The 26093-nt window shown below is 41.7% G+C and overlaps 1 protein-coding gene across 8 annotated transcripts in view; it reads left to right on the forward strand.

Moving 5' to 3' along the window:
• ERC1 (ELKS/RAB6-interacting/CAST family member 1) overlaps positions 1-26093 on the forward strand; it is a 157033-nt gene that overhangs the window by 41108 nt on the left and 89832 nt on the right. For all 8 annotated transcript variants that reach the window (XM_081331581.1, XM_081331584.1, XM_081331582.1 and 5 more), the window contains 4 exons: positions 2040-2177; positions 3362-3502; positions 10120-10260; positions 11316-11509. In XM_081331581.1, the coding sequence (XP_081187707.1) occupies positions 2040-2177; positions 3362-3502; positions 10120-10260; positions 11316-11509 (614 nt within the window). The remainder of the gene's footprint in view (positions 1-2039; positions 2178-3361; positions 3503-10119; positions 10261-11315; positions 11510-26093) is intronic.

Below are 26093 nucleotides of genomic sequence, written 5' to 3' on the forward strand. Positions count from 1 at the left end.
GGAAAGCATGAATTAAGTACATGTTAACTACTATTTTTGTTAGATATTTATGAAGTAGTGATATTATAGTAATGATACTATAATCAACCTGCTTCCTTCCAGATTCTTTGGGATAACCCCATCTTCAATAATACAGACAGTAGTAAGGAATCATGAAATTGTAGTTCAAACATCTGGTGAAACCTATGCTTCAAATACTTAATTGAGCAAAAAGTGGAATATAAGTTGAACAAATAAATAATGTGATTGAAGATATTTTGAGCAGTCCTTCTTTTATTCTAGTCTCTGCAAATTAATGGTTAGAGTTAATAAGGACAAGTCTGGGGGAAAATGGTTTCATCAAGATATACAAGGACTTAGTTACAAGATGTTTAAGAGTACATCTTAAGTATCGTAACTCTTCATTGCCGTAGAATGTAAAAGAAGTCTTAGTCATTTTTACTTAACTAATTCTCATTCAATTAAAACATTATTTGAATAACGGTATTGGTATCTCTTTGTTGACGTTTAAGTGCCTATCAATAATTATATTCAGTAATTAGTTTAAGTGGGCACGATTTTGATTGTAAGACTGCCAGGAAATCTATAAAACATGCAGAAAGCCTTTTTTTGCTTACTGTTAATTCATATTATTATACTTACATTCTACTATGTTTTAACATACATAAGTATTACAGAAATAAATCTTTATTGACATTCTTAAACATGCATTAAGACTGTGAAAAACTTCCTGACTATTTATATTTATATGTTTGCTAATACTAATTGAGAGAAAATAAGCAGTGTGACAGCTTGTACAAGAAGTTAAATAGATTTATAGAATAAAATGTCATACAGAATTTGTATGTCTATGTTACAAGTTTATTCTAATTTTAATAGATCCTCTTTAATCTTCTTCCCAGGGTGTGTAAGAGAGGGAAAGCAGACACAATGGATCAATGAAATATGCACATTCCTTTTAGATAGCTCAGAGTTTTACATTTTAAATTGATTTAAATAGGGTATTTCCCTTATTCCCATCTTAGTTCTATTTATTTTTAAAGTTAAGACACATATATATGCCTGAAGTGTGTGTATGTGTGTGTATATACATAGATACATCATACACACATACACTTCAGGCATGTGTGTGTATATACACACATATACATACATATATACATACACACACACACATACATAGATAGATACATATATTATTCCAGCAGTTTGTGTGATGTTTTTGTATTTGCACTATAATAGAGTAATTTGAGGTTCCCTGTCCTGTCCTCCATCAGTGCATACACTTTTTCCCTGGGTTTTTTTTATTTTGTATCCACAAGAAATTAAATAGGACGGACAGTAATAGCTGATTAGACATTTCTCACATGCAGTTTACGATAAATGCCATTCTCTGAAGACTTTCCCCTGTGGATTTGTGTTACAGATTTCTGAACTTTGTAATAAATCATTGACTTGGAAAATAGAATTGATGTTTCAGTTAAAGTCAGTTTGGGAACATGTGTTAAAATAGTAGAGATTCCCACTTACTGGCTGCTATAAATTCTAAGATTAGACTTTCTCTGTATGCTTATAAAGACCCTTCATATTTACTTTTATTGACTATGTTTCTATTATAGGCCACCAACTGATTAAAGATACATGCCTTAGTCTTCTTGTTTAGCTACTGTTTAGCTAACTTTAACCCTTTGCTGAAAGCCATCTTTCTGATACCAGAGTTACTCTATGCAGAGTGAAGCAGAAAGTGCTATTCCCCCGTCTTGTGATTCTGCACAAGCCTGGACTTCAAAGAACTGGATGACCATCAGTTATCAACATAGAGAACTTTCTGTATCTAGCGGTGGTCTGGATTTTTGCAGCGCGGGCATTGTGGCTGAATTGCAGGACCGTAATAAAAATAACAGCCTAAGAGAATAGTAGCTATGACATCTTTCTCTGCTACTCTCTAATAGAGAATAGCAATTAGGATGATCAGATCTTGATAACTTTGATCCCTAACGATGGCCCTTCAGTTTTATGGTCTGTGTCCTTCCCTTAAGATTGAAAATCTTCAGGAGCAACTAAGAGACAAAGAGAAACAAATGAGCAGTTTGAAAGAAAGAGTAAAATCCCTGCAAGCTGATACCACCAACACCGATACTGCCTTGACTACGCTAGAGGAAGCACTTGCAGAAAAGGTAAGTCCGGAAGAAAGGAGTTAACATTATTTAAAGATTGTGCCTTCATCACTGTAGACATCTGTTTGAGAAGTAATTCTCTATGTCCTCTTTCATTTATTTTATTGCTTGAAATAAAGAAAAATATAAATGTACACCATGGCATTAACAATGTAATGCAAAGTTATTAATCCTGGTAATGACAAAAAATAAGAGATATTTCTTTACCAGATTCTTCAGTATCACCAACCATGGCAGTTTTTAATGCATTGCATTCACCAGAAAAGTCCTTAAAAATTCAGGAAAACATTCAAAGATGTATATGCCTTGCAAGTTGTCCATGTTGACCACAGAAAATGTTTATGGCAGTTTTTTGAAAATGTCATAAAAATGTCATAAATGTTTTATAAAATTTGCCAAATTTCAATTCTACTGCAGTCATGGGTCCCAGATATTGGACACATTATCTAAGTTAGCCCATTTGAAGTGCCTTGGTTCAAAAGGTTTTACCCTGACTTGAACCATTTTGCCAGTCAAAGGTTAACAGACATGAAAGTTTTAGTAGTATACAGATTTTTCTGTAGCGAAATGGTAAGTATTGTATATTAAGGATCAGTCACCTATACTGCGGATTGAATTCTAACCTCTTTTGCTTTCGCTTGCCTTTTGCCTTGGAAAAAGAACTGCAGATATTGACATCTTAGTGTGGTTACAGTCACTCTAAAGTGAATTTATAAATTTGTAAATGGCTATTTCAAAGTAATCAGTGAGGTTTCTCCTTTTTAAAAAAATCAGAACTGTTATCTTTCCATAATTTGCTTGTTTTAATGTTTCTCATATAAAGCCGGATGCCTCTTTTTTTTTGCAATTTATAGTATTATATTGCATCCTTTGTCATTTTTGTTAATATTAGTAATGCCTTTTTAGAAACAGTGAGTCTGCTGTCCCAATTCTTAGTTTCTGGAAATAAAAATCTTTGCAAGTTATTTAATAAATTCATTTATTTCAAATGTTGACCATTTAATGGTTTCAGAATAAAATTATTACAAGCATTTCTTTAAAATCACACTTCTTTATATCCTTTAAACTCCAATAAATTTACTGGCGCTTGTATTCTGAATGAGATGGGAACTCTTTGAAATCAATCATATTTATGTCCATTAAAAGATGGTGTTTCTTTGACAATAATATTCTATTTTTGCCAGGAGCGTACTATTGAGCGTCTCAAGGAGCAGCGTGACAGAGATGAGCGAGAAAAACAAGAGGAGATTGACAACTATAAAAAAGATATGAAAGACCTTAAAGAGAAAGTCAGCGTCTTGCAAGCAGATCTTTCAGAAAAGGAGGTTAATCTCAGAGACGCAAATATACGTTTTGGAACTGCAACATTAAAATGGGCTTATTTATTTACGTACTGATATTGGTTAAAGATAATAAAGTTCAACTCTGAATTTAGATATTTCAGATGCAGTCTAAAGTCCATTGAAAAAATGGACAAGAGGGAGGATAAAAATGCATAGCTCTGAAAAAGAACAAAGACAGCATAAAATATACTGTGCTGAGAAAGGTATTCCAGACTCCTTGGAATACCATTGAAATAGACTTTGAAATAGCCACCTATTGAAATGGCCACCTACTCAATGGGAGGGTACCTAAACTAGGCTCTCCAAAGGTGATCTTATTGCGGGGGGAAGGGGGGGAATAAATCAATGGGAAGAGCCGTTCCCTCAGTCTGTGGAGTTCGAAAACTTTCCCTTGCTTAGAAAAACTTTAGAATCAGTTTGTCTGATTCTGAGCTGACAACTAAGTTAAGTCAGCAATGACATCATTTGCATAAGCTTGTATCAAAAGTAGGGGCGTGCAGAACATTGGAGTTTGAAATATTTCATTTGTTACATGCTCAGAATGAAATGTGCATATTCTAAAAGTTGTTTTGAGTTCCAAACAAGTCATACTGTTTTCTTCGGTACTTGGACCGGTATTTCAAGTGGTATTTTCAGTATTTCACATGGGAGCACTTTCAGTCTGGGTTGCCTTGTGCATTGTTATCTGATATATTTTTTTTAAAAAAGAAAATCCAACTAAGCTAACATAGTAGCTGTGACCATCCATAAGCTATAACAAAACAACAGTTACATAAATCTATCGCTTAGCCTTAGATCTAAAGAGCCATTGTGTATCTTGCAGTATTGTTAGAGACAATCAGGGCTTCACAACTGAGTTATTGCAAAAGCTCCTGAGTTGCAGGTTGTAAATGCAAGGGCCACTATTATTACAATACTGAGTTAGTATAGTTTAAGCTGCTCTGTTGAATTTTGGACTATGTGTGCACTGTTGCTAATGAGTCTGCAAATGGATGGATGTAAAAGCTTGAGGCATAGGTTTGTTTTGTCTTTTCCTTATTTAACATTAATGATAAGCATGAAAAAGTGCAGCAGATGCACTTTTTTTTCCAACCCACAAAACCCAAAGCAGAAGACAAATCAGACCAATTGTTTTTTGCTAGGCTTCAGCTTTTTGCTGTTGCTTGCAGTGGTTTCTTACTGGAATTTTTAAAATAAAAAACAATTACCGTATATACTTGAGTATAAGCCGAATTTTTCAGCCCACTTTTTGGGCTGAAAAATTCCACTTCGGCTTATACTCCAGTCAACAAAAAAACTTACCGAGGACTTGTGCGCGGCCGAGGCTTTGGTGCTTCCGGGAAAGAAGCAGGCAGGCAGGGCACGGAGGAACGGAGACTTGCCGACGTTTGGGGAGGTTTGGGGAGGTGCGCGCGCACCTCCCCAAACCTCCCCAAACCTCGGCAGGTCTCCGTTCCTCCTGCCGACCTTTGGGGAGGTTTGGGCGCCTCCCCAAACCTCGGCAGGTCTCCGTTCCTCCGCGCAGACCTGCCGACGTTTGGGGAGGTTTGGGCGCCTCCCCAAACCTCCCCAAACCTCGGCAGGTCTCCGTTCCTCCTGCCGACGTTTGGGGAGGTTTGGGCGCCTCCCCAAACCTCGGCAGGTCTCCGTTCCTCCGCGCAGACCTGCCGACGTTTGGGGAGGTTTGGGCGCCTCCCCAAACCTCCCCAAACCTCGGCAGGTCTCCGTTCCTGTTTGGGGAGGTTTGGGCGCCTCCCCAAACCTCGGCAGGTCTCCGTTCCTCCGCGCAGACCTGCCGACGTTTGGGGAGGTTTGGGCGCCTCCCCAAACCTCCCCAAACCTCGGCAGGTCTCCGTTCCTGTTTGGGGAGGTTTGGGCGCCTCCCCAAACCTCCCCAAACCTCGGCAGGTCTCCGTTCCTCCGCGCAGACCTGCCGACGTTTGGGGAGGTTTGGGCGCCTCCCCAAACCTCCCCAAACCTCGGCAGGTCTCCGTTCCTGTTTGGGGAGGTTTGGGCGCCTCCCCAAACCTCCCCAAACCTCGGCAGGTCTCCGTTCCTGTTTGGGGAGGTTTGGGCGCCTCCCCAAACCTCCCCAAACCTCGGCAGGTCTCCGTTCCTCCGCGCAGACCTGCCGACGTTTGGGGAGGTTTGGGCGCCTCCCCAAACCTCCCCAAACCTCGGCAGGTCTCCGTTCCTGTTTGGGGAGGTTTGGGCGCCTCCCCAAACCTCCCCAAACCTCGGCAGGTCTCCGTTCCTCCGCGCAGACCTGCCGACGTTTGGGGAGGTTTGGGCGCCTCCCCAAACCTCCCCAAACCTCGGCAGGTCTCCGTTCCTCCTGCCGACGTTTGGGGAGGTTTGGGCGCCTCCCCAAACCTCGGCAGGTCTCCGTTCCTCCGCGCAGACCTGCCGACGTTTGGGGAGGTTTGGGCGCCTCCCCAAACCTCCCCAAACCTCGGCAGGTCTCCGTTCCTGTTTGGGGAGGTTTGGGCGCCTCCCCAAACCTCCCCAAACCTCGGCAGGTCTCCGTTCCTCCGCGCAGACCTGCCGACGTTTGGGGAGGTTTGGGCGCCTCCCCAAACGTCCCCAAACCTCAGCAGGTCTCCGTTCCTGTTTGGGGAGGTTTGGGCGCCTCCCCAAACCTCGGCAGGTCTCCGTTCCTCCGCGCAGACCTGCCGACGTTTGGGGAGGTTTGGGCGCCTCCCCAAACCTCCCCAAACCTCGGCAGGTCTCCGTTCCTGTTTGGGGAGGTTTGGGCGCCTCCCCAAACCTCCCCAAACCTCGGCAGGTCTCCGTTCCTGTTTGGGGAGGTTTGGGCGCCTCCCCAAACCTCCCCAAACCTCGGCAGGTCTCCGTTCCTCCGCGCAGACCTGCCGACGTTTGGGGAGGTTTGGGCGCCTCCCCAAACCTCCCCAAACCTCGGCAGGTCTCCGTTCCTGTTTGGGGAGGTTTGGGCGCCTCCCCAAACCTCGGCAGGTCTCCGTTCCTCCGCGCAGACCTGCCGACGTTTGGGGAGGTTTGGGCGCCTCCCCAAACCTCCCCAAACCTCGGCAGGTCTCCGTTCCTGTTTGGGGAGGTTTGGGCGCCTCCCCAAACCTCCCCAAACCTCGGCAGGTCTCCGTTCCTCCGCGCAGACCTGCCGACCTTTGGGGAGGTTTGGGCGCCTCCCCAAACGTCCCCAAACCTCGGCAGGTCTCCGTTCCTGTTTGGGGAGGTTTGGGCGCCTCCCCAAACCTCGGCAGGTCTCCGTTCCTCCGCGCAGACCTGCCGACCTTTGGGGAGGTTTGGGCGCCTCCCCAAACCTCCCCAAACCTCGGCAGGTCTCCGTTCTTCCTGCCGACCTTTGGGGAGGTTTGGGCGCCTCCCCAAACCTCCCCAAACCTCGGCAGGTCTCCGTTCCTCCGCGCAGACCTGCCGACGTTTGGGGAGGTTTGGGCGCCTCCCCAAACCTCCCCAAACCTCGGCAGGTCTCCGTTCCTGTTTGGGGAGGTTTGGGCGCCTCCCCAAACCTCCCCAAACCTCGGCAGGTCTCCGTTCCTCCGCGCAGACCTGCCGACCTTTGGGGAGGTTTGGGCGCCTCCCCAAACGTCCCCAAACCTCGGCAGGTCTCCGTTCCTGTTTGGGGAGGTTTGGGCGCCTCCCCAAACCTCCCCAAACCTCGGCAGGTCTCCGTTCCTCCGCGCAGACCTGCCGACGTTTGGGGAGGTTTGGGCGCCTCCCCAAACCTCCCCAAACCTCGGCAGGTCTCCGTTCCTGTTTGGGGAGGTTTGGGCGCCTCCCCAAACCTCCCCAAACCTCGGCAGGTCTCCGTTCCTCCGCGCAGACCTGCCGACGTTTGGGGAGGTTTGGGCGCCTCCCCAAACGTCCCCAAACCTCGGCAGGTCTCCGTTCCTGTTTGGGGAGGTTTGGGCGCCTCCCCAAACCTCCCCAAACCTCGGCAGGTCTCCGTTCCTCCGCGCAGACCTGCCGACCTTTGGGGAGGTTTGGGCGCCTCCCCAAACCTCCCCAAACCTCGGCAGGTCTCCGTTCTTCCTGCCGACCTTTGGGGAGGTTTGGGCGCCTCCCCAAACCTCCCCAAACCTCGGCAGGTCTCCGTTCCTCCGCGCAGACCTGCCGACGTTTGGGGAGGTTTGGGCGCCTCCCCAAACCTCCCCAAACCTCGGCAGGTCTCCGTTCCTGTTTGGGGAGGTTTGGGCGCCTCCCCAAACCTCCCCAAACCTCGGCAGGTGTCCGTTCCTCCGCGCAGACCTGCCGACCTTTGGGGAGGTTTGGGCGCCTCCCCAAACCTCCCCAAACCTCGGCAGGTCTCCGTTCTTCCTGCCGACCTTTGGGGAGGTTTGGGCGCCTCCCCAAACCTCCCCAAACCTCGGCAGGTCTCCGTTCCTCCTGCCGACCTTTGGGGAGGTTTGGGCGCCTCCCCAAACGTCGGCAGGTCTGCGCGGAGGAACGGAGACCTGCCGAGGTTTGGGGAGGTTTGGGGAGGCGCCCAAACCTCCCCAAACGTCGGCAGGTCTGCGCGGAGGAACGGAGACCTGCCGAGGTTTGGGGAGGTTTGGGGAGGCGCCCAAACCTCCCCAAACAGGAACGGAGACCTGCCGAGGTTTGGGGAGGTTTGGGGAGGCGCCCAAACCTCCCCAAAGGTCGGCAGGAGGAACGGAGACCTGCCGAGGTTTGGGGAGGTTTGGGGAGGCGCCCAAACCTCCCCAAAGGTCGGCAGGTCTGCGCGGAGGAACGGAGACCTGCAGAGGTTTGGGGAGGTTTGGGGATGCGCCCAAACCTCCCCAAAGGTCGGCAGGAGGAACGGAGACCTGCCGAGGTTTGGGGAGGTTTGGGGAGGCGCCCAAACCTCCCCAAAGGTCGGCAGGAGGAACGGAGACCTGCCGAGGTTTGGGGAGGTTTGGGGAGGCGCCCAAACCTCCCCAAAGGTCGGCAGGAGGAACGGAGACCTGCCGAGGTTTGGGGAGGCGCCCAAACCTCCCCAAAGGTCGGCAGGTCTGCGCGGAGGAACGGAGACCTGCCGAGGTTTGGGGAGGCGCCCAAACCTCCCCAAAGGTCGGCAGGAGGAACGGAGACCTGCCGAGGTTTGGGGAGGCGCCCAAACCTCCCCAAAGGTCGGCAGGAGGAACGGAGACCTGCCGAGGTTTGGGGAGGCGCCCAAACCTCCCCAAAGGTCGGCAGGAGGAACGGAGACCTGCCGAGGTTTGGGGAGGCGCCCAAACCTCCCCAAAGGTCGGCAGGTCTGCGCGGAGGAACGGAGACCTGCAGAGGTTTGGGGAGGCGCCCAAACCTCCCCAAAGGTCGGCAGGAGGAACGGAGACCTGCCGAGGTTTGGGGAGGCGCCCAAACCTCCCCAAAGGTCGGCAGGAGGAACGGAGACCTGCCGAGGTTTGGGGAGGTTTGGGGAGGCGCCCAAACCTCCCCAAAGGTCGGCAGGAGGAACGGAGACCTGCCGAGGTTTGGGGAGGTTTGGGGAGGCGCCCAAACCTCCCCAAAGGTCGGCAGGAGGAACGGAGACCTGCCGAGGTTTGGGGAGGTTTGGGGAGGCGCCCAAACCTCCCCAAAGGTCGGCAGGAGGAACGGAGACCTGCCGACGTTTGGGGAGGTTTGGGGAGGTGCGCGCGATCCTGGAAGCACCGAAGCCTCGGCCGCGCGCAAGTCCTCGGTAAGCTCCTGGCGGTCACTTGCTTCGCGTCTCCTGAGGGAAGGGGGGGCCACTGGAGCGGGCGTGTTTCCTCGCCTGCTGGGCGCCGCGATTTGCCCGGGTAACGCGCGGGCCCCGAATGGCAGCGTGGAGCGAGGAAGCGGACAGCCAGGGCTTCCCCGAGAGCCGCGGCCACACAGGGTATTCCTGTGTATTCAGGCTTGCAAAATGGCGGATCGAGCCTCTGCTGGCGGCAGAGGCTTGCAGAACGGCGGATCGGCTTATACTCGAGTCAATAACTTTTTCCAGTTTTTGGGGGTGAAATTGGGGGTCTCGGCTTATACTCGAGTCGGCTTATACTCAAGTATATACGGTATCTTGGTGAATTTTCTCTGCAGAATGGGTGACACCTTGGAAAAATTAAGAAGGGAAAGACTTGCTCCAAATCCCATGGTTTTCTATTGCCAGAATACATGAAACATATTTTTATTCTGTTGAAATGATTGAATTGCTTCTATATTTGCTTCACAGGAAAATAATCTATTTAGACTGTTTTGGGAAGAGGCTTGTTGTTCTGAATACACCCTTACACATTCTTTATGTTGCAAAAAGGAATAATTTCTCAAATTATTATTTTTTAATTTACAGGAAATCAAAGCTTAAATGCATTTAATATTTTTATTAGTCTTGAAAGTTCCTCCCAAATTCCTATTGCTTTTTAAACAGATAGACAGCTACCACACTGAAAATCGTATGATAGCTATTTTTAAAACATATATGCTTTAAATGAGTTTTAAACATTAGTAACTAACTTGTAACTAAACACTTCAATTTTGACTCTAAAAATAGTACACTCCATATAGAGTGGAGTGGAGTGGAGTGGAGTGGAGAGCCTATGAAAGATCACAGTAAATATTAGAGAATGAGAGCAATATCTGTCCTTGCATTTATTGTCTTATAGACTACACTCCTGGATTTGAAGGAACACGCCTCATCGTTAGCATCAGCAGGATTGAAAAAAGACTCTAGGCTGAAAACATTAGAAATTGCTTTGGAGCAAAAGAAGGAAGAATGCCTGAAATTTGAATCTCAGCTGAAAAAGGTAAACATTATATACCTGTTTCCTCATAAATGAAATTTTATTTTTATTTTTTTTGTAAAAGTTTTATTGATTTTTTTTTCCTATAACAGCCTTAGTGCATGGTGTACAGCGTGTTGTCTTGGTTCATGATTTTTTTTACAATCAATAATAGTTAATTAACAGTCAATAATAATGTTTATATTTCCATGAAATTTTAATTATGACTAACCTTATTTCATTGTATCGTAAGTTAAATGCTATGCAGAATAAGATGTAAAATCTTATTGCACTTCTGTTTGGGAAGAAGTTCCTGCCCATTTTCATATGATATTTAAAATCAGATAAACTGCTTCTTTGTAGCATAAGTATTCAAAAGGTTTAATTGATATCATTAAAAACCAGGCTCCACAAACACCGGATGGCAGTCAAACACCTCGATCCCAAATACTTAATCTCTGCCCACACCAAACAGCACCAGTTCAATTGCAGTAATGCAAAAAATCATTGGCCACTCTACCACCGGCCATGCTCGTGAGTTTATCGAAGCCTGGCACTCCACAAGCAATTCCATTAACAGACCTACAACCAGCCTAGGAACCCCTCACAATCCAGATCAACTGCACAGCCAACCAGAGACAGCACCAACCCTCAACCAACCCTTGCAAGCCCCCCCCCCACCAGCACTTCACCTCCCAATGACCCTTACCTGATGTAACCTCCCCGTTACAAGACTCTCACTGGTGACTCACAAGACCTTGACCTGATGGGACCCTCACCTGACATGACCTCACCATCACAAGACCTACTGACCACACAAAGCCCTTATAAACAGAAGAACACTGACATCCCCTAAACTCCGCTGAAGATGTTGCCTAGCCTGGTAATGAAACGTTCAGAAGCCAACCCACAAGCTTGGAGAATGAACCTTCACCCTCATCCTACACCCGAGCTACAGATATTTACCACTATTGCTAATCTATCTTTATACTGTCAGAAGAACTGGGCTTCATTTTGAATGCAATGGCTCTTCTTAGCATGGATGTGCAAAATAACTCTTGGAATGTTTTTCTCAAAAGGCTTATGAAGCAACCATTGAGGCCAGGGCCAATCCAGAGATGAATGATAGATTTCAACAGTTCGAAAAAGAGGTGGCCCAATATCGAGAAGAGTCTACCAAGGCTCAAGCTGAAGTTGATCGCCTGCTGGAAATCCTAAAAGAGATGGAAAATGAGAAGAACGATAAAGATAAGAAGATAGCTGAACTGGAAAGGTGAGACAGGTGTAAGAGTGTGGGGGAAGGAAAGACAAATTTCATATTTATTAAACTTCTTTTAAAAAGCTAAGGGTGGGTACCTGCTTAAAACAATGTTTCTTAATAATTGAGAGGTCTGCCATTTTTTGACTATTCCAAATTTTGGGACAGTGTCTTGTGAAGTATTTATTTTATGAAATAAAATTCATCTTTTTTTTACTAGAGACTTCCTTAATTTACTTAATATGGATTTGGTGATATATTTTACTTCTAGGCACAGTTTAAGGTGTTGGTTTTAGAACTTGACTATCTAAGGAACACCCTATCTCAATATGAATCGTTCTGGACATTATGGTTAGTAGCAGAGGCGCTTTACATACTTTGTTTGCCGGGTACATGGGAAAGGGCCTTTTCCTATACTGTGTCCAAGCTGTAAAATGCACAGAGAGCTTCACTCAACCTCCGGCTTTCTAGGACCTCCCTCTTCAGCCAAGATTTTCATTTTTAAGCCACTTTAGTAGTGATTTAGCCACATTTATAGGATTTTAACTGATTGCTTTATTGTTTTAATTGTTGATATCTTATGTACCATATGGGCAGAAAATCAGAATATAAATCCTATAAAGAAATGCATACCACCACAAGCCAGTAAAATTATATAGATTGAAGTCGCTTCTTAAGGAAATTTTCACTTAATCCTCTAAATGAAATAGCTTCATAGAATCGCTATTTCTTATCTTCTGTGTTCTTTCATTTGATATAATATTTCAATGGGTCAACAGATTGATTCAGAAATCTAACCCTAAGCCTCGACTGGCTCAGGAATTCTGGGAGTTGAAGTCCACGAGTCATAAAAGAGCCAAGGTTGCCTACCCCTGGCCTAGACCAACATAACATGAAGGCAATATATTATAGGTAAAAGCTGTATATTTAGCATTGCCAATTCTCAGTGTAATCTTCCACATTGAGATTGATGAGGAAGTACAAGGTAAGCATTTTATTAAGAACGCACTAATAACTGACCACAGTAAATTCTCAGGATTGGATTACCAGCTCAGTTTTGTCTTTGGATGGTACTTATCCTATTTATGGTCAAAGATAGTTTTAAGATGCAGAGGCATTTCTTGTCACCTGTTATCCTAGAAGGCACATCATAAATGAGAAGAAAACAAGAATTTTCCCATTGCTGTTCCCCACAAATAATAGAAAATCAGTGCAAGTCAACTAGTAGATATAGAAGAGTATGCTCTGATATATCTGTTACTGTCAACCTTTAAAAATTATAATTTATTATTTATTAGCATGTTTTACTGAAACAGAAAAATTATAAAATATTTTTTCTTGGGGTTTGTTGAGTAATTATTTTGTGTATGTTTATTGCCTCTTAATAATGCAATTTTTATAATAGTCAATCTAGTGGCATGAAATTACAAGGTCTTCAGAATGATTTATATATTTTTTTTAATCTCACCCCTTATTCGTTTGTAATATTGCTGTAAATTTCTAATATTGCTGTGCATAAAATTCCCAATACTATCTCTTCATTAATTTTGAATCCGTGTGCAAATAAGTACAAAATTGAGGAAACTATTGTAAGAGCATAGTGAAGCATAGAGCATTTCCAGCATCCTCTTTGTATGAATCAAGGGGTCTTTGTATGAATCAAGGGTGTTTTTTTAACTATAAGAACAAATATAAATAACAGGCACTGGAAATGAGAATGGGATAGAATAGAATAGAATAGAATAGAATAGAATAGAATAGAATAGAATAGAATAGAATAGAATAGAATAGAATAGAATAGAATAGAATAGAATAGAATAGAATAGAATAGAATAGAATAGAAAAGAGAATAGAATAGAATAGAATAGAATAGAATAGAATAGAATAGAATAGAATAGAAGAATAGAATAGAATAGAATAGAATAGAATAGAATAGAATAGAATAGAATAGAATAGAATAATAGAATAGAATAGAATAGAATAGAATAGAAGAATAGAAGAATAGAATAGAATAGAATAGAATAGAATAGAATAGAATAGAATAGAATAGAATAGAATAGAATAGAATAGAGCTGGAAGGTACCTTGGAGGTCTTCTAGTCCAGCCCCCTGCTCGAGCAGGAGAACCTATGCCGTTTCAGACAAGTGACTATCTACTCTATTTTTATTAAAGAGTTTTACAAAAACAAAATTTTACAATATATCCCCAAATCCCTCCCACCCCAAACCCACCCACTCCCCCCCCCCACTTCCCAGAGCTAAATACAGGATTATAGTTACAATAATCATATTCTAAATAAAAATTATGCATAATAATTCGTCCAGTGCGCTCCCACAGGGAGGGTCTCCTCAGGGTGCCGCCGGTTAAAGACTGCCGGCGGGTAACACCCAGGGATAGGGCCTTCTCAGTGGGTGCACCTGCCCTGTGGAACCAGCTGCCTGCGGAGCTTAGGACTGCCCCCAACCTCCGTTCATTCCGCCGGGACCTGAAGACCTGGCTCTTCGAGCTCTCTGGCCCAGGCTGAGAATATTTTTAATTTTAATTTTAACTGGGTTTTAATTTTCTCAGGGTTCTATTTAATCTCTTTTAATTTGTTTTAACATTTGTATTGACTGTTTTTTAAATGCCCTGTAAACCGCCCTGAGTCCTTCGGGAAAGGGCGGTATATAAATCTAAATAAAATAAATAAATAAATAATATACAATTAACCAAATTCATAATGTGCTTTAACTCCCCTTTAATATAACTACAAACAACGTGCTAATAAGAATATCCCACTAAAATCTACTCATAAGCTAAATGGAAGTGACTATCTACTCTAGTCTCTTCTTAAAAACCTCCAGTTATGAAGTGCCCACAATTTCTGAAGGCAAGTGTTCCACTGGTTAATTGTCTTCACTGTTAGGAAGTTTCTCCTTAATTCCAGGTTGCTTCTCTCTTTGATCTAGAAATAAGGATGTCTTGAAAAAGAAACATAGTTTTCAGGAAATATGAAAAAGTTAGCAAGGTTCCCATTAAAAGATACAGCTTTTAATAAAGGGAGTATTATAAAGAAAAGGGGTTTGCTTTATTAAAATCATTAGATTCTGTTATTGTTTTAGTTGATATATAAATTAAAATTTCATTATGAAAGTTATACATTTGTTATATAGCTCATAAATTCATTGATCATTTAAGGGATTGTGATATCTCAGAATCCGAAACTCCCTTATACATTATGAAAAGTTCAGAGTTATATATAATACAGTACTTTGGAGTGTGTGTGTGTGTGTGTGTGTGTGTATGTTAGTTTTTACTGAATTTCTCTATTACAAACAAAATTGTTTTGTTGCCAACAGTTCAGTTGGCATTAATACAAAATCTTTTTAAACGTTCCTCCCTGAAATCTCCAATATTTGTGTCAATCAGAGATTCTTTATTCTTCTTCTGTATTACCACAAATAAAAAGGATATTTCTGTTATTGTCCAGATAAAAAGTACTATTCTTCAGAAGTGTAGGATTCTAGAGCAGACATGTCAAACTCGCGACGTCATATGAGGTCGCGCGACGTATTGGGACTGTTTTGCCATTGCCGGCAATGGGGTGGGCGCGGCTTCCGCGTGACGTATCTGGCCCGCAGGCCGGACGTTTGACACCCCTGCTCTAGAATATCACCTTTGATAAACAAAATCCACTGTATCAATTCAGGTTGTATAATCTTTTCTAATAACTCTATATTGCTAACATATATATTAGAAACTATTGTCAACACTGAATTGTTAATACTAAATAAGAGGACAGAGTACAACTATTATTGTTTTTTTTTCTATTGCATCTCACCTCTGCATCTCCGAGTTGGACTTGAATAATAGGTAACTTGAGAATAATATGAAATACAGTATTTCTAATGAAATCTAATATTCATATATTACTTAAGATTGTTCACACATATGTTGCTTTATGAGCAACGTATGAAACCTCAGTTTCACCTAATCTGTCCTCTTATTAAATTTGGCTTCCTCTTTGAGATACTTTTTTCAAATAAATGTTAGATTTGACTGAGGAACAGCCAAAAAGGAACTTAGAATTGTCAGGATTTTAACTTTCCCGCCATCTAAGATAAGAACCTTTGATCCACACATTGCACTGAGTATTCTTTCAGTATCACTTTTGTACGGTGAGCCCTGAAATAGTTTTTTTAAAAAAATTAATATTATTATTAAATTATATGCTGCCCATCTCGCCAAAAGTGACTCTTGGAATCACATGTTATGTATGAAAACGTATCATCTAATTAGATGGCAGAAACTTTCTCAGATATTGAGATTTGACTGAAAATGTCTTACCTTGCTTTCTGGCTCTGCTTTCTGCTTTTCTGTCGCTCTTCTTGATGTGCCAAGTTTGGAGTGTGTTTCTCATTAAATCTTTCTCTAACTTTCTGTTTCTCATTCCTTACCTTGGACTTGCTGCTTGCTTCAGCCTCACTTCAAGGTCAGTATGTTAATTTAAATATTTTATTAGACTGCTACATCTGAAATTTGTGATGAAGCACAGCAGCTCTTTTTTTCCTATAAAAAAAAAGAAATTAAAAATCTTAAACTGATGATTTTCTGCACAACAGATAAAAAATGTGCTTTATTCAGATATTGGCAGCGTTCTTACTAGTGTGATTTATTTTATTTATTTTTTATTACATTTATATCCCGCCCTTCTCCGAAGACTCAGGGCGGCTTACAGTAGCCTTCATTCTATGTGTATGCCTGCTTGTTAGGGCTTTCACACACAACCCAAGTAGGAAAGGGTGGATAAGCTTTTTCCTTCATCATCTCGCTGACATAGTTTTTTCTCTGCATGTCTATGGAGATTCTCAGTCATCCAGGTCATAGTTATCCCAAAGATACTTTTCCATGAGTCAACAGCTGAAGAAGCTTCTTGGATGAGAAGCGAAACATCTTCAAAGGAAAACCCCAGTTGCCTCGTAGAAAAGCATCTTTGGGATTTTTTCTGCGCAGTTTTCATCTCTCTCATATTCATTTATCTTCCTTTTTGATCACGGAGAAGAGGGGCCAATAACAAAACCATTTGCCAGACTTAAACTATTATTTAGCTTGATTGCTTATTTTCATTGTTTATTATTAGCTTTTGGTTCGGTGTTTGTACAACTTCATTTATCATTTCAAAAGCTCCGTCATACTGCAAACTTTGTAACAATCCCACCCACACCACAGTTTATTATGTATTAGACATGGTATCAGGTCTTAGAAAAAATTATTTGGTTTACCTCAAAAAATGTTTTATCATTTTTATTTGCTAAAATATTTGGTGTGATCCTGTATATGAGAGGAATGTTAGTTAATGGCTCTATAAATGTAGTACCTCAATGTAATAAATATTTGAAAAAGCATTGGATACAAGAAAAGAATGGTTTTATGCAGTTAATCATAACTGTTCCATTAACCAGCTGAGCATCCTTTTAAAAAGAAAGCACGTTGATGTAATGATAGATGTTTGCAAAATAACCCTCAAGAATATAGACTACTGAATATGATGCCAGTCACATTTTCCTCTTTGCAGCTTTCAAGAATGATTGAAAGGATATTATTAAAATTCTAAAAATATTTGTACAAGCAGACTTACAATAAAAGTCCGTGCTGAGTTATCGATCAGCCTCCCTCTTGGTATTAACTCCACTTACTCATATATAGGGGAGGATAAACTTGTGGAGTAAAACTAACAGTAAAACTCACTGTTTTCATCACATGTAGTGGGGAAAATTTTAAAAACACTGTTGTGGTAATTCATAGCCTGTGTATCATAGAACTTTCAAACATTTAGCATGTAGCTTTATTAATGCCATATGGAAGAGGATGGTGAAATAGGGCTGGAAAATCCCAGGTTTCTGCTAGGTAGATTTGTTTTAAGTCAGATCTAAAATACTTTAAAGCAAAAGACCAGAAAGGAGAATTTTTTAATCCAAGCAAAACAGCATCTTAATTTTCTTAATTTCTGACTGGGTAAGAAGTCAACAGGAAAGAGGCGTAAACACATTTCATAGCTAAATGTGAACAATACTGAACATATATTTCTTTAAAGGCATGTGCCAGAAGTTTGCACTGAAATGTAGTTGCTAGGGAATTGTTTGGTGTGTAGTACATATTGCAAAGATTCTGCAATTATTTTTTTTAAATGACAATCTTATCTCTGGAAGGAAGAATTCAGCTAATTATTTATATGTAATTATTTTGCAAACATCAAATAAATAACTTTTAAAAGTAAATTAAATGTATAAAAGTATTATAAATTTATAAATTTTCACCTTCCTAGCTGGATAAATACGCTACTGTAAAAAGAAATGAATCATAGAATCAGGAATGGTCTGATATTCATACATTTATTTACTACAGTATAATACTTAGCTGCGTACAGATAATTCGTTAGTTACAACCATAATGGAGCCTGCCCATGATGGTCATAAGTCATGAAGGTTGTTAAGCGAGATGCTCATATATTATGTCGCTCAGTGACTCCCACCCCTGCTCTTCCCAATGTTAAGTGACCATGTGAGTTGTCAAGTGGAGCATTGGATGTCTCAGGAGTAGAAGAGGCCCTTGGAGGCCTAACATAGGCCCAGGCCTGCTTGCCCCATGCCTCCTAAGGCCTGTCTCCCAGTCCCTGAGGCACCCTATTTCCCACTAAGCACCCAAGCTGGCTATAGAAGCTGCGAGAATGCAGTTTCCTGGCAGGTAGGGAAAATAGGTAGAAGAGCCGCTACAACATCTCTGCATAAAGGCGGATGACTGGGGTGGGGTGGGGTGCTGTAGTGGCGGTAACTGTGAAACTGGGTCACAAGTAGCTTTTGAACGATCTATCAAAACTTTGAATGATCGCTAAGAAACGGCATATGTTGAGGACTACGTGTATATGTTTGCTTGTACATGTGTAGAATTTCAGAAGAAGAAAGTTTTAGAGATTGTCTGGCACATGTTCTTTCCATATAACTTGTCCCTATATATCTTGAAAATTATCCACATTGTAAATCTAGCGTTCATTCATTTCCTCTTTTAAGTTTGAATACATGGAAAGCTTTAAATAACAGGGAGGAATTTCTCAAATAAACTATTTTGTGCCTTTAATTTATATATTGAATCCCCTATGCTTTGCTTGCTTACTTCCTTGACTGACTGACTGACTGACTGATTGATTGATTGATTGATTGATTGATTGATTTTGGTTTATATGGCTTCCCATCACATTGTAACAACAACAACAATAATATAATAATAATGATGTTGGAAAGAATCTTGGAGGTCATCTAGTCCAATCCCCTGCTCAGGCAGGAAACCCTACCTTGATTCTGGGTAACTAACAACAATTTGTTCTTAAACAACGTAACAACAAATACATCAGCAGCAGCAAAACAAGACATCAAAAACCAACATCAGCATAACCATCTCATGGTTTCTGTAATACATTCCTAGCCTCTTGCCCAGTGAGATAGTCATATCTTCCTGATCAGATGGACTTGGGCTCCCTGCTAGACTGAAGGATTTTCTGTATGCTACATTTCCCGTACCCTATCGGGGAATAAGGATTCAACTCTGGGTTCTTCCCTCTTCATTGCTTCTGAGGGAATCCTGGTTAGTTTCTTTTCTTCTACCAACTAATATGCTTACACTCTGTAGGTCACCACACCTGAACTAAGGTTGCTTTAAAGATACAACATACTTGCATATGAACATTGCTTAGATTTTAGGGCAAAGCCAAGTTCTGTGCAGGTGTTATATTTATAGGCTTTAGAAAGCATTATATTTTAGAGTCTTGGCCTCTAGGTTCCTAGAAGTATTCTTGTTGCTAATAGGGCAGGGATCAAGATCATAGTGCATATGTTCGTATGGATTCTAAAATTGACATCTTTGAGCTGAGAAAATGTCTTGCTAAATGGTTCTGCAGATGATCCTCTAATTATAATTAATAGTTTTACATCCAAAAGTATTGATTTTAAACCTTGTAAATTTGGATCTCATTTGCATGTCCCATCATGCAGAATTATAGATTGTTCTACAAGATTTACAATCTTTTTGTCTTCTAATACTGTAATATTAATATAGTTCAGTGGCTCCCTTCACATACAAAATTCTAAGAATTGACTTATCAAAATGAAAATGCTTCTGGATGTTTGTACCTTTGAATTTTATTACAATCCTTTTTAAGGATTAGATGCAAAATTGCCTTCTATCCATCTCTGACCATTTTCATTTCTACTTCCTTTTTCTTTCCTGTATAGTTATCTATATATGAAATTTGTTTTTAAGATTTGAGTTTCCTGGTTTCCGGAAATAAAAATCCACCCAATCTTCTCTAAGAACCCATTTGGGACTTCTTCCTGGCACACATACAACAGTCTAGTTATAGTTTTGTGACTTTTAAAGGAACATTGTTTTTATTGGCATTGGATACCATGTCTTATAAATGCAGTGGAAAAAGGAATAGTAAGTAGCAGGGTAAGAAAATGACAAGGACTTGTGGCAAAAGCTGAGAAAAGAGAACTCCTGTTCGACTCATAGGTTTTCACCTTAATAGTGCCACATTAATATTTGTCCAAAGCATGGTAGCTTTTTAACTTTTTCTTGGGGATAGCTGAAAAGAAATGGGAAATGGATTTTATCATTTTAACAATATTACAAGGTAGATATTGTCATAGGTTCATTTTTTGATATAGAGACAATTGAGCAGAATTCTGTTTCATTCTTCCAGGGATGTCTTTATTGCTTTGTTCTTAATAAAAATGAAGTCTTTATCTGTCCTATTCCTGTGCCTATTTAATTCCTACTTCCTTATCATCTGGCTTGGTGTTGTTGTTGTTGTTGTTTTATCTTATTCACTTACTTACGAAGTGCTTGAGGTATATTTTGTTCCCATTTTGAACTTTAAATATGAAAACACAGTAAGCTATGCATGAAGTAAGCAGTTACACACACACACTCTGCAAAAGTGGTGGTTGTCTCTTTAGATCAAACCTGTGCGATTAGCAGAGGAGAAGGAGCCGCATGGATGAATTGAAAATATTTGCAGGCCACCAAGGAATACCTGGCAAACTGATGGACTGTTTAGCAGCTAGCAATGGGGTTGCAGTGCTGCAGTTATTGGCAGTGAGGCTTGGAGGTACTCAGCAGCCTGTCTTTTGATGGGAAGTGAATTGACCTTTTAAAAATGCCAGCCAGCTTCACAGGCTTCTTGATGGTGCTGCTTGTTGTGCAGGCCTGCTTTAGATGCTGGTAGGCACCGGTCAGCCATTCTTCCCATCCAGCCTCCCCATCTTCTCCAACAGAATGTGTGCTAATCTGCTTATTAGCCTTGCAATTATTAGCCAGACAAAAAAGCACAACTAGGAATACTAGCTCTATTTTTAGGCTGCAAGTCTTGCAAAACAAAGTATTTCTCCCTTCCTTTTTTTTTTATTCTCCAGAAAATTAGGGGGTCTCCCTTCTGAAACCAGGCCATTCCCCCTTTCTGTGGGCTGAGACATCTCTTACATGCTAGTTGTCTAGTCTATGGCTCTCTCACACCCTCTCCTGTCTTCTTAGATCAGACATGTCAAACACAAGGCCCGGGGGCCGAATCCTGCCCGTGAAGTGGTTTCATGTGGCCCTTGAAGCCATCCTGGAAACAGTGAGGGAACGGCCCCCACTGCCTTGGCCCTGGCCCAGAGACCCTCCTTCTGCCAGAGACCCTCAGATCTGTCCCACTCCTGCCCAGCCCCCCATAGGCACCCTAAATGCGAACGATGTAGAGCTGGCCACGCCCACCCAGTAGGCCATACGCACTCCAGCTGCGCCCACCCAGTAGGCCGCGCTCACCCTGGCCATACCCACCCGGCCCCTTGAGGGCAACCACAATGCTGATGCGGCCCTCAATGAAATTGAGTTTGACATCCCTGTCTTAGATTTATTTATTTATTTATTTATTTATTTATTTATTTATTTATTTATTTATTTATTTATTTATTTATTTAATACTATTTCTATACCGCCCTTCTCCCGAAGGACTCAGGGCGGTGAACAGGGCAAGAATAAAAATACAAATTACAAAAGTTAAAACAAGATTAAATAAATGCCCACATACTAAAATACATCTTTAAAACCAAATAAAATAACAATAGCAACCCCCCCCCAATCCCCTCATCAGGCCAGGCCAGCTTGTTCAAAAAAGTATGTTTTTAGCTCGCGGCGAAAGGAGCGAAGGTCGGGCGCCGTCCGGAGCTCAACCGGTAGCTGATTCCATAGCTCCGGGGCGCCCACAGAGAAGGATCTCCCCCTGGGGGCCACCAGTCGACATTCTCTGACCGGTGGCACCCTGAGGAGGCCCTCTCTGTGGGAACGCACAGGGCGAAGGGAAGTCGATGCCGGCATTCCCACATGCCGTTATACTGCTGGTTCCTCATAGATTGCAGGTATTTGAGCTGTTGGAACCAAGGGAATAAAATAATCAACAATTAAAAGAGAGGAAACCCCCCCAACAGCTACCTTACTGAAAAGAGTAGAAAGAGATTTGTAAAAATGAGTAAATTTTTCAGTCGCCTGCTGAAATATTTTACTTTCCTGATTTTAAAAATTTGTATTTCTTATTAGGATTCTCTGGCCACTTTAGAGCTTTCTGCTGCTGGTAAAAGGTATGATCTAAATATGACATTACGCTTCTAGTTTCCTTCCATAGATGGCATACTTGCAAAGAGAAGAGCCTTCCATATCTTATATGTCAAGAAACCTCTTTGGTTAATTGTCAAGAGAACAGATAGGATGCAGGCAAGGCCGTAATCTTCTCTGGGTCATCTGCCAAAGCAAGCAAGGTCAAAACAATATCTAATCAAAGAATATCCAAATGTCTAATAATGTATATAGCTGAATAGTCATTATTTAGCTAACAGCTTTTAAAGCCTCACTTATCTTAAAACAGCAATTCTTAAACGTTGTTATACTACAGACTACTATTCTGGTTTTCGTATCCTTTGCCATGCAAAGGGCATTCAGAAAACTTCTACATAAGTAGGAAATTCATGATATAACTATGGTATGTGCATGTGTGCGTGTGCACACACAGACACACATACAGGCACGATCAGATAGACACAAATCCGGATACTTCAGATAGAATTTTCAGTGCCCCTCCCCCATTGCTTCTCTTCAGATAAAAATGTTCCATTAAAATAGTAGTCTTAATTTATGATGAAAGATCTTAAGGGCCATTGGGATAAGTAAAGTAGCAATCTTATCCACTGCATGAGAACTCTTGTCTTCACCCTGTTCATTTATTCTTCTGGTCAGATAACAATCAGGAATTCCACTACCATATATATTTGATTGTACTGCTGAAAAACAAATCATTTCCACATTGAAATAAAAAAAATCATTTGCTTTTTTGCTTTCCTTGGTGGTCTCGCGGATTGTCTGAAAATTACTGCGATCTACCATGAGTCCTATTATAAAGGCACTACTGCTAATGGTTATTTTATGATGCATTTTTCATGTCATTCTGAAATATTTTTAAGTGCTTACTTTTTTTCCTTGTTATATTTATTTAATACAGCTGGGTTTTATTGTTTTTCACTGCCAGAGGAGCAGAAAGTAGTAGTCGTGGCCTGGTCTGTAGGAGTTCCATTTTCCTGGCCAGAAAGTCCTTCTGACAGTCTGCAAATTTTAATTATTTGCTGCTACGTTTTCTGCTGCATTTGTTTGAGACAGTGTAAGGATCCAGGCAGGATACTGTGCATCCTGTTGCACACAATCTTACTGAGCTAGCCGAGATGGTTTGCCTTTAAACTACCTTGCGCATATTATTTTGGGAGATCTATGTGACCTTTCTGATGTTGCCCAGTCAAGAGTGGCCCAGAATACCCCACGGATCTCTCCCAGCCCCACACGTACAGCATGATACAAGTTGTTTATGTTACTCTGTTTCGCTGTATAGCTAATATAAAAATGGGGGAGCTATCTGTAAATCTGTTGTCATGGAGAGATCACTTTCTCGTCAGGTTTGGAATGTCAGCTGTTAGGAACCTCTGCAAAGAAACAAGCCAGCTAAAATGATCCAACCCAGGGACTTGATAGATTTGGACTTTAGAATGTGCTTGAGGAATTTCTCCTTGTCTGTTGATGATACGTTCAAAGTCATGGATGGTTTGAGAAATATGGGGATAGGCCAAGCAAATGATACTGCTGCTTTTAAGTGGTCAAATGGAATTGAGAGCAGCAAAGGACATGGCAGAGGGTAAGACCGCAAGTGGAGGTACTCTTGCAACAAATCGGTACAATCAAAGATCAGGGCCTTTTTGGGGGTGGGGGGCGACACATTTAATGTCCTGTGCCAGAGCTGTAGATGAACAAAAGAGCTCCTATATCCATGCCTTCATTGCATCTGCAGAAAAAGAGCCAAGGTTGCCTACCCCTGGTTTAGTATCTTCTCCATTCTGCAGATGGGAGTAGGAGCTAATGGAGACTTACTATGAATAGTTTTATTTGCTCTTTTCAAACACACTTTATCAGATTTTCCTCAGTTAGGAGTCCTATAACCTTAATTGGAACAGAGTGCAAGAAGGTAACTTCTATAATTTCTTGTTTGGATCTTTCAATCATGTAAATCCTCATCTGAAATCCAAGAATTATATATTTGGGCTCCAGGTTTTATTATTTTTTTCCTTTGCTGGAAGAACACAAAAAAGTACAATACAATGTTGGAACTTGATTTCCCTGTCTAGGATTAGAGTTTTTTTCTTTCTCTTTCCCTCTCTGTCTCTCTCTGTCTCTCTCTCTCTCTCTCTCTCTTTCTCCCTCTCCTTTTAGTGCAGCTGCTAATGGATTGTGAAGATTAAAGGGTTCTGTAATTTGTAGTATAGGAGCTTTGTTCACGAAGAACTTCTATTCATTTCTCCATCCCCTTTTAACCTATTGTTCTGTAAGGATAAACAACACAGAAAATAAATTGCTGTTTCCTGACAGGTCATTAGAAGTTCTACCTCCCAAGTGTGTAGATTTTTTTAAACTTGTCTTTGATCAATATTTAAACTCTCCTTTTTCTGTTGTGAAGGGATGTACAACTTCCATAGTTCATTCTAAAGCTCTCTGAAAGCAATAGCCGCATTTTTAAAAGAATTGAAAGCATCTGAGCATTGGTAAATCAACACAAGTATGCATTTCAAAAGTAAAATGCACTACCTACAGCTGTTGACTTTAGCACTCGGCTTATAATTGAGTACTACTAGAATTCAACGTAATTACATTCTGCAGAATCATTTTAATTTTTCTTCAGAGACTTAGTGTAACACAAGTGGATTTTCAGGAGAGAGATGCACTGTACGTGTCACTAGTATGTCTCCAATTACAGTCGCATCGTGTTTAGACAAACTTCTCCAAATTATTTTCCTCTTATTGTTAGGGCTTTTTTATCCATTTCTGCATTAGCTCTTCCCTGAAGAGTTTTCTTTTTTTTTCATTTCACATATATGTTATGCTCAGTGAGGAGTTGGATTTTGACCCTTCAAAATTCTTGGAGCACCCCTCTTGCAAGAGCCAGTGTTCTGAGGTGATTTCTGTCCTTCTGGTAGGAAAGATTTTTAAAAATAAAAATTAAAAAAAATAATACCTACCTATTCTTTCTGGGAGATTAGCATACTATATAACACCTTCTGCACTGTCCGATGTTCATTAAAGAGGCCAGATTAATTACTCTCCACCTAAGAACAGTTCTCTGGGAGCAGACAACTAAGCAGTTCCTCAGTTCCTCCTTACCAGTCTGGTGTCCCTACTATAAGAGCATTGATTTTCCTCTTGAAAACACAAAATTCAACTTTAGTGAATTTCCTCAGTGAGTCTGCATCAACTCAACAGCTGTCCTTTTGTGGATTAGGGTCAGGAATATGGAATGCTAATTCAGAAAAAAAATATTCACAACCAGAGAGCTTCATAGTAAAGTAAGTAGTTGAGAAGTCTAAAACTCAACCAAGCTGACTCGTAAGAGAGAATCTAGAAGATAAACAAGAGAGCAGAATCACAGCACAAATAGTTTGGACACCAGGAGATAAAGTACATCAGGCAGTTAGGCAGCCAGCAGGACAATAGACAATTCAAGGCAAAATGGTAACAGTAATAGTTATATAAACCTTGAAAGCAGTACACATTGTTTCCAACACTGAACTACTCTCAAGCAGAAATTTTTAAATTAAAAGCTATACTTTCCCACCATTCCTCACATCATATTCATCAAATTTTATCTGCTTGCAAGATTTCCCTTCCCTGTTAAATCTGATTTGGCTGCAAAACTATCCAGCATCTTCAGATGTGGAAGATGAATAGGAAGACGCATTTCAGTAGTGCTCACTTCGTGCTGCCAGGCCCCATCAGTAATGCTAAGCCAGCAACCTGCTGTACCACTCTTGTGCTCTGGACCCTTCCAGACCATGAGCCTCCTCCATCCAATTCTTGAGAACAGTGCATCTGAAAATAGAGCATAAGCAGCCAGGCATAAGAATGTTTGGCTGTGCCAAGAAATACTGGGAACTGACCAGGACTAGTTAGGATTTATTGCTAAAGGAGGCACACCGTGATCAGAGTTACTCAGCAGAGTTTA

The sequence above is a fragment of the Vipera berus genome (assembly GCF_964194415.1).
Source record: "Vipera berus genome assembly, chromosome: 6".
In the NCBI taxonomy this organism is placed as follows: domain Eukaryota; kingdom Metazoa; phylum Chordata; class Lepidosauria; order Squamata; family Viperidae; genus Vipera; species Vipera berus.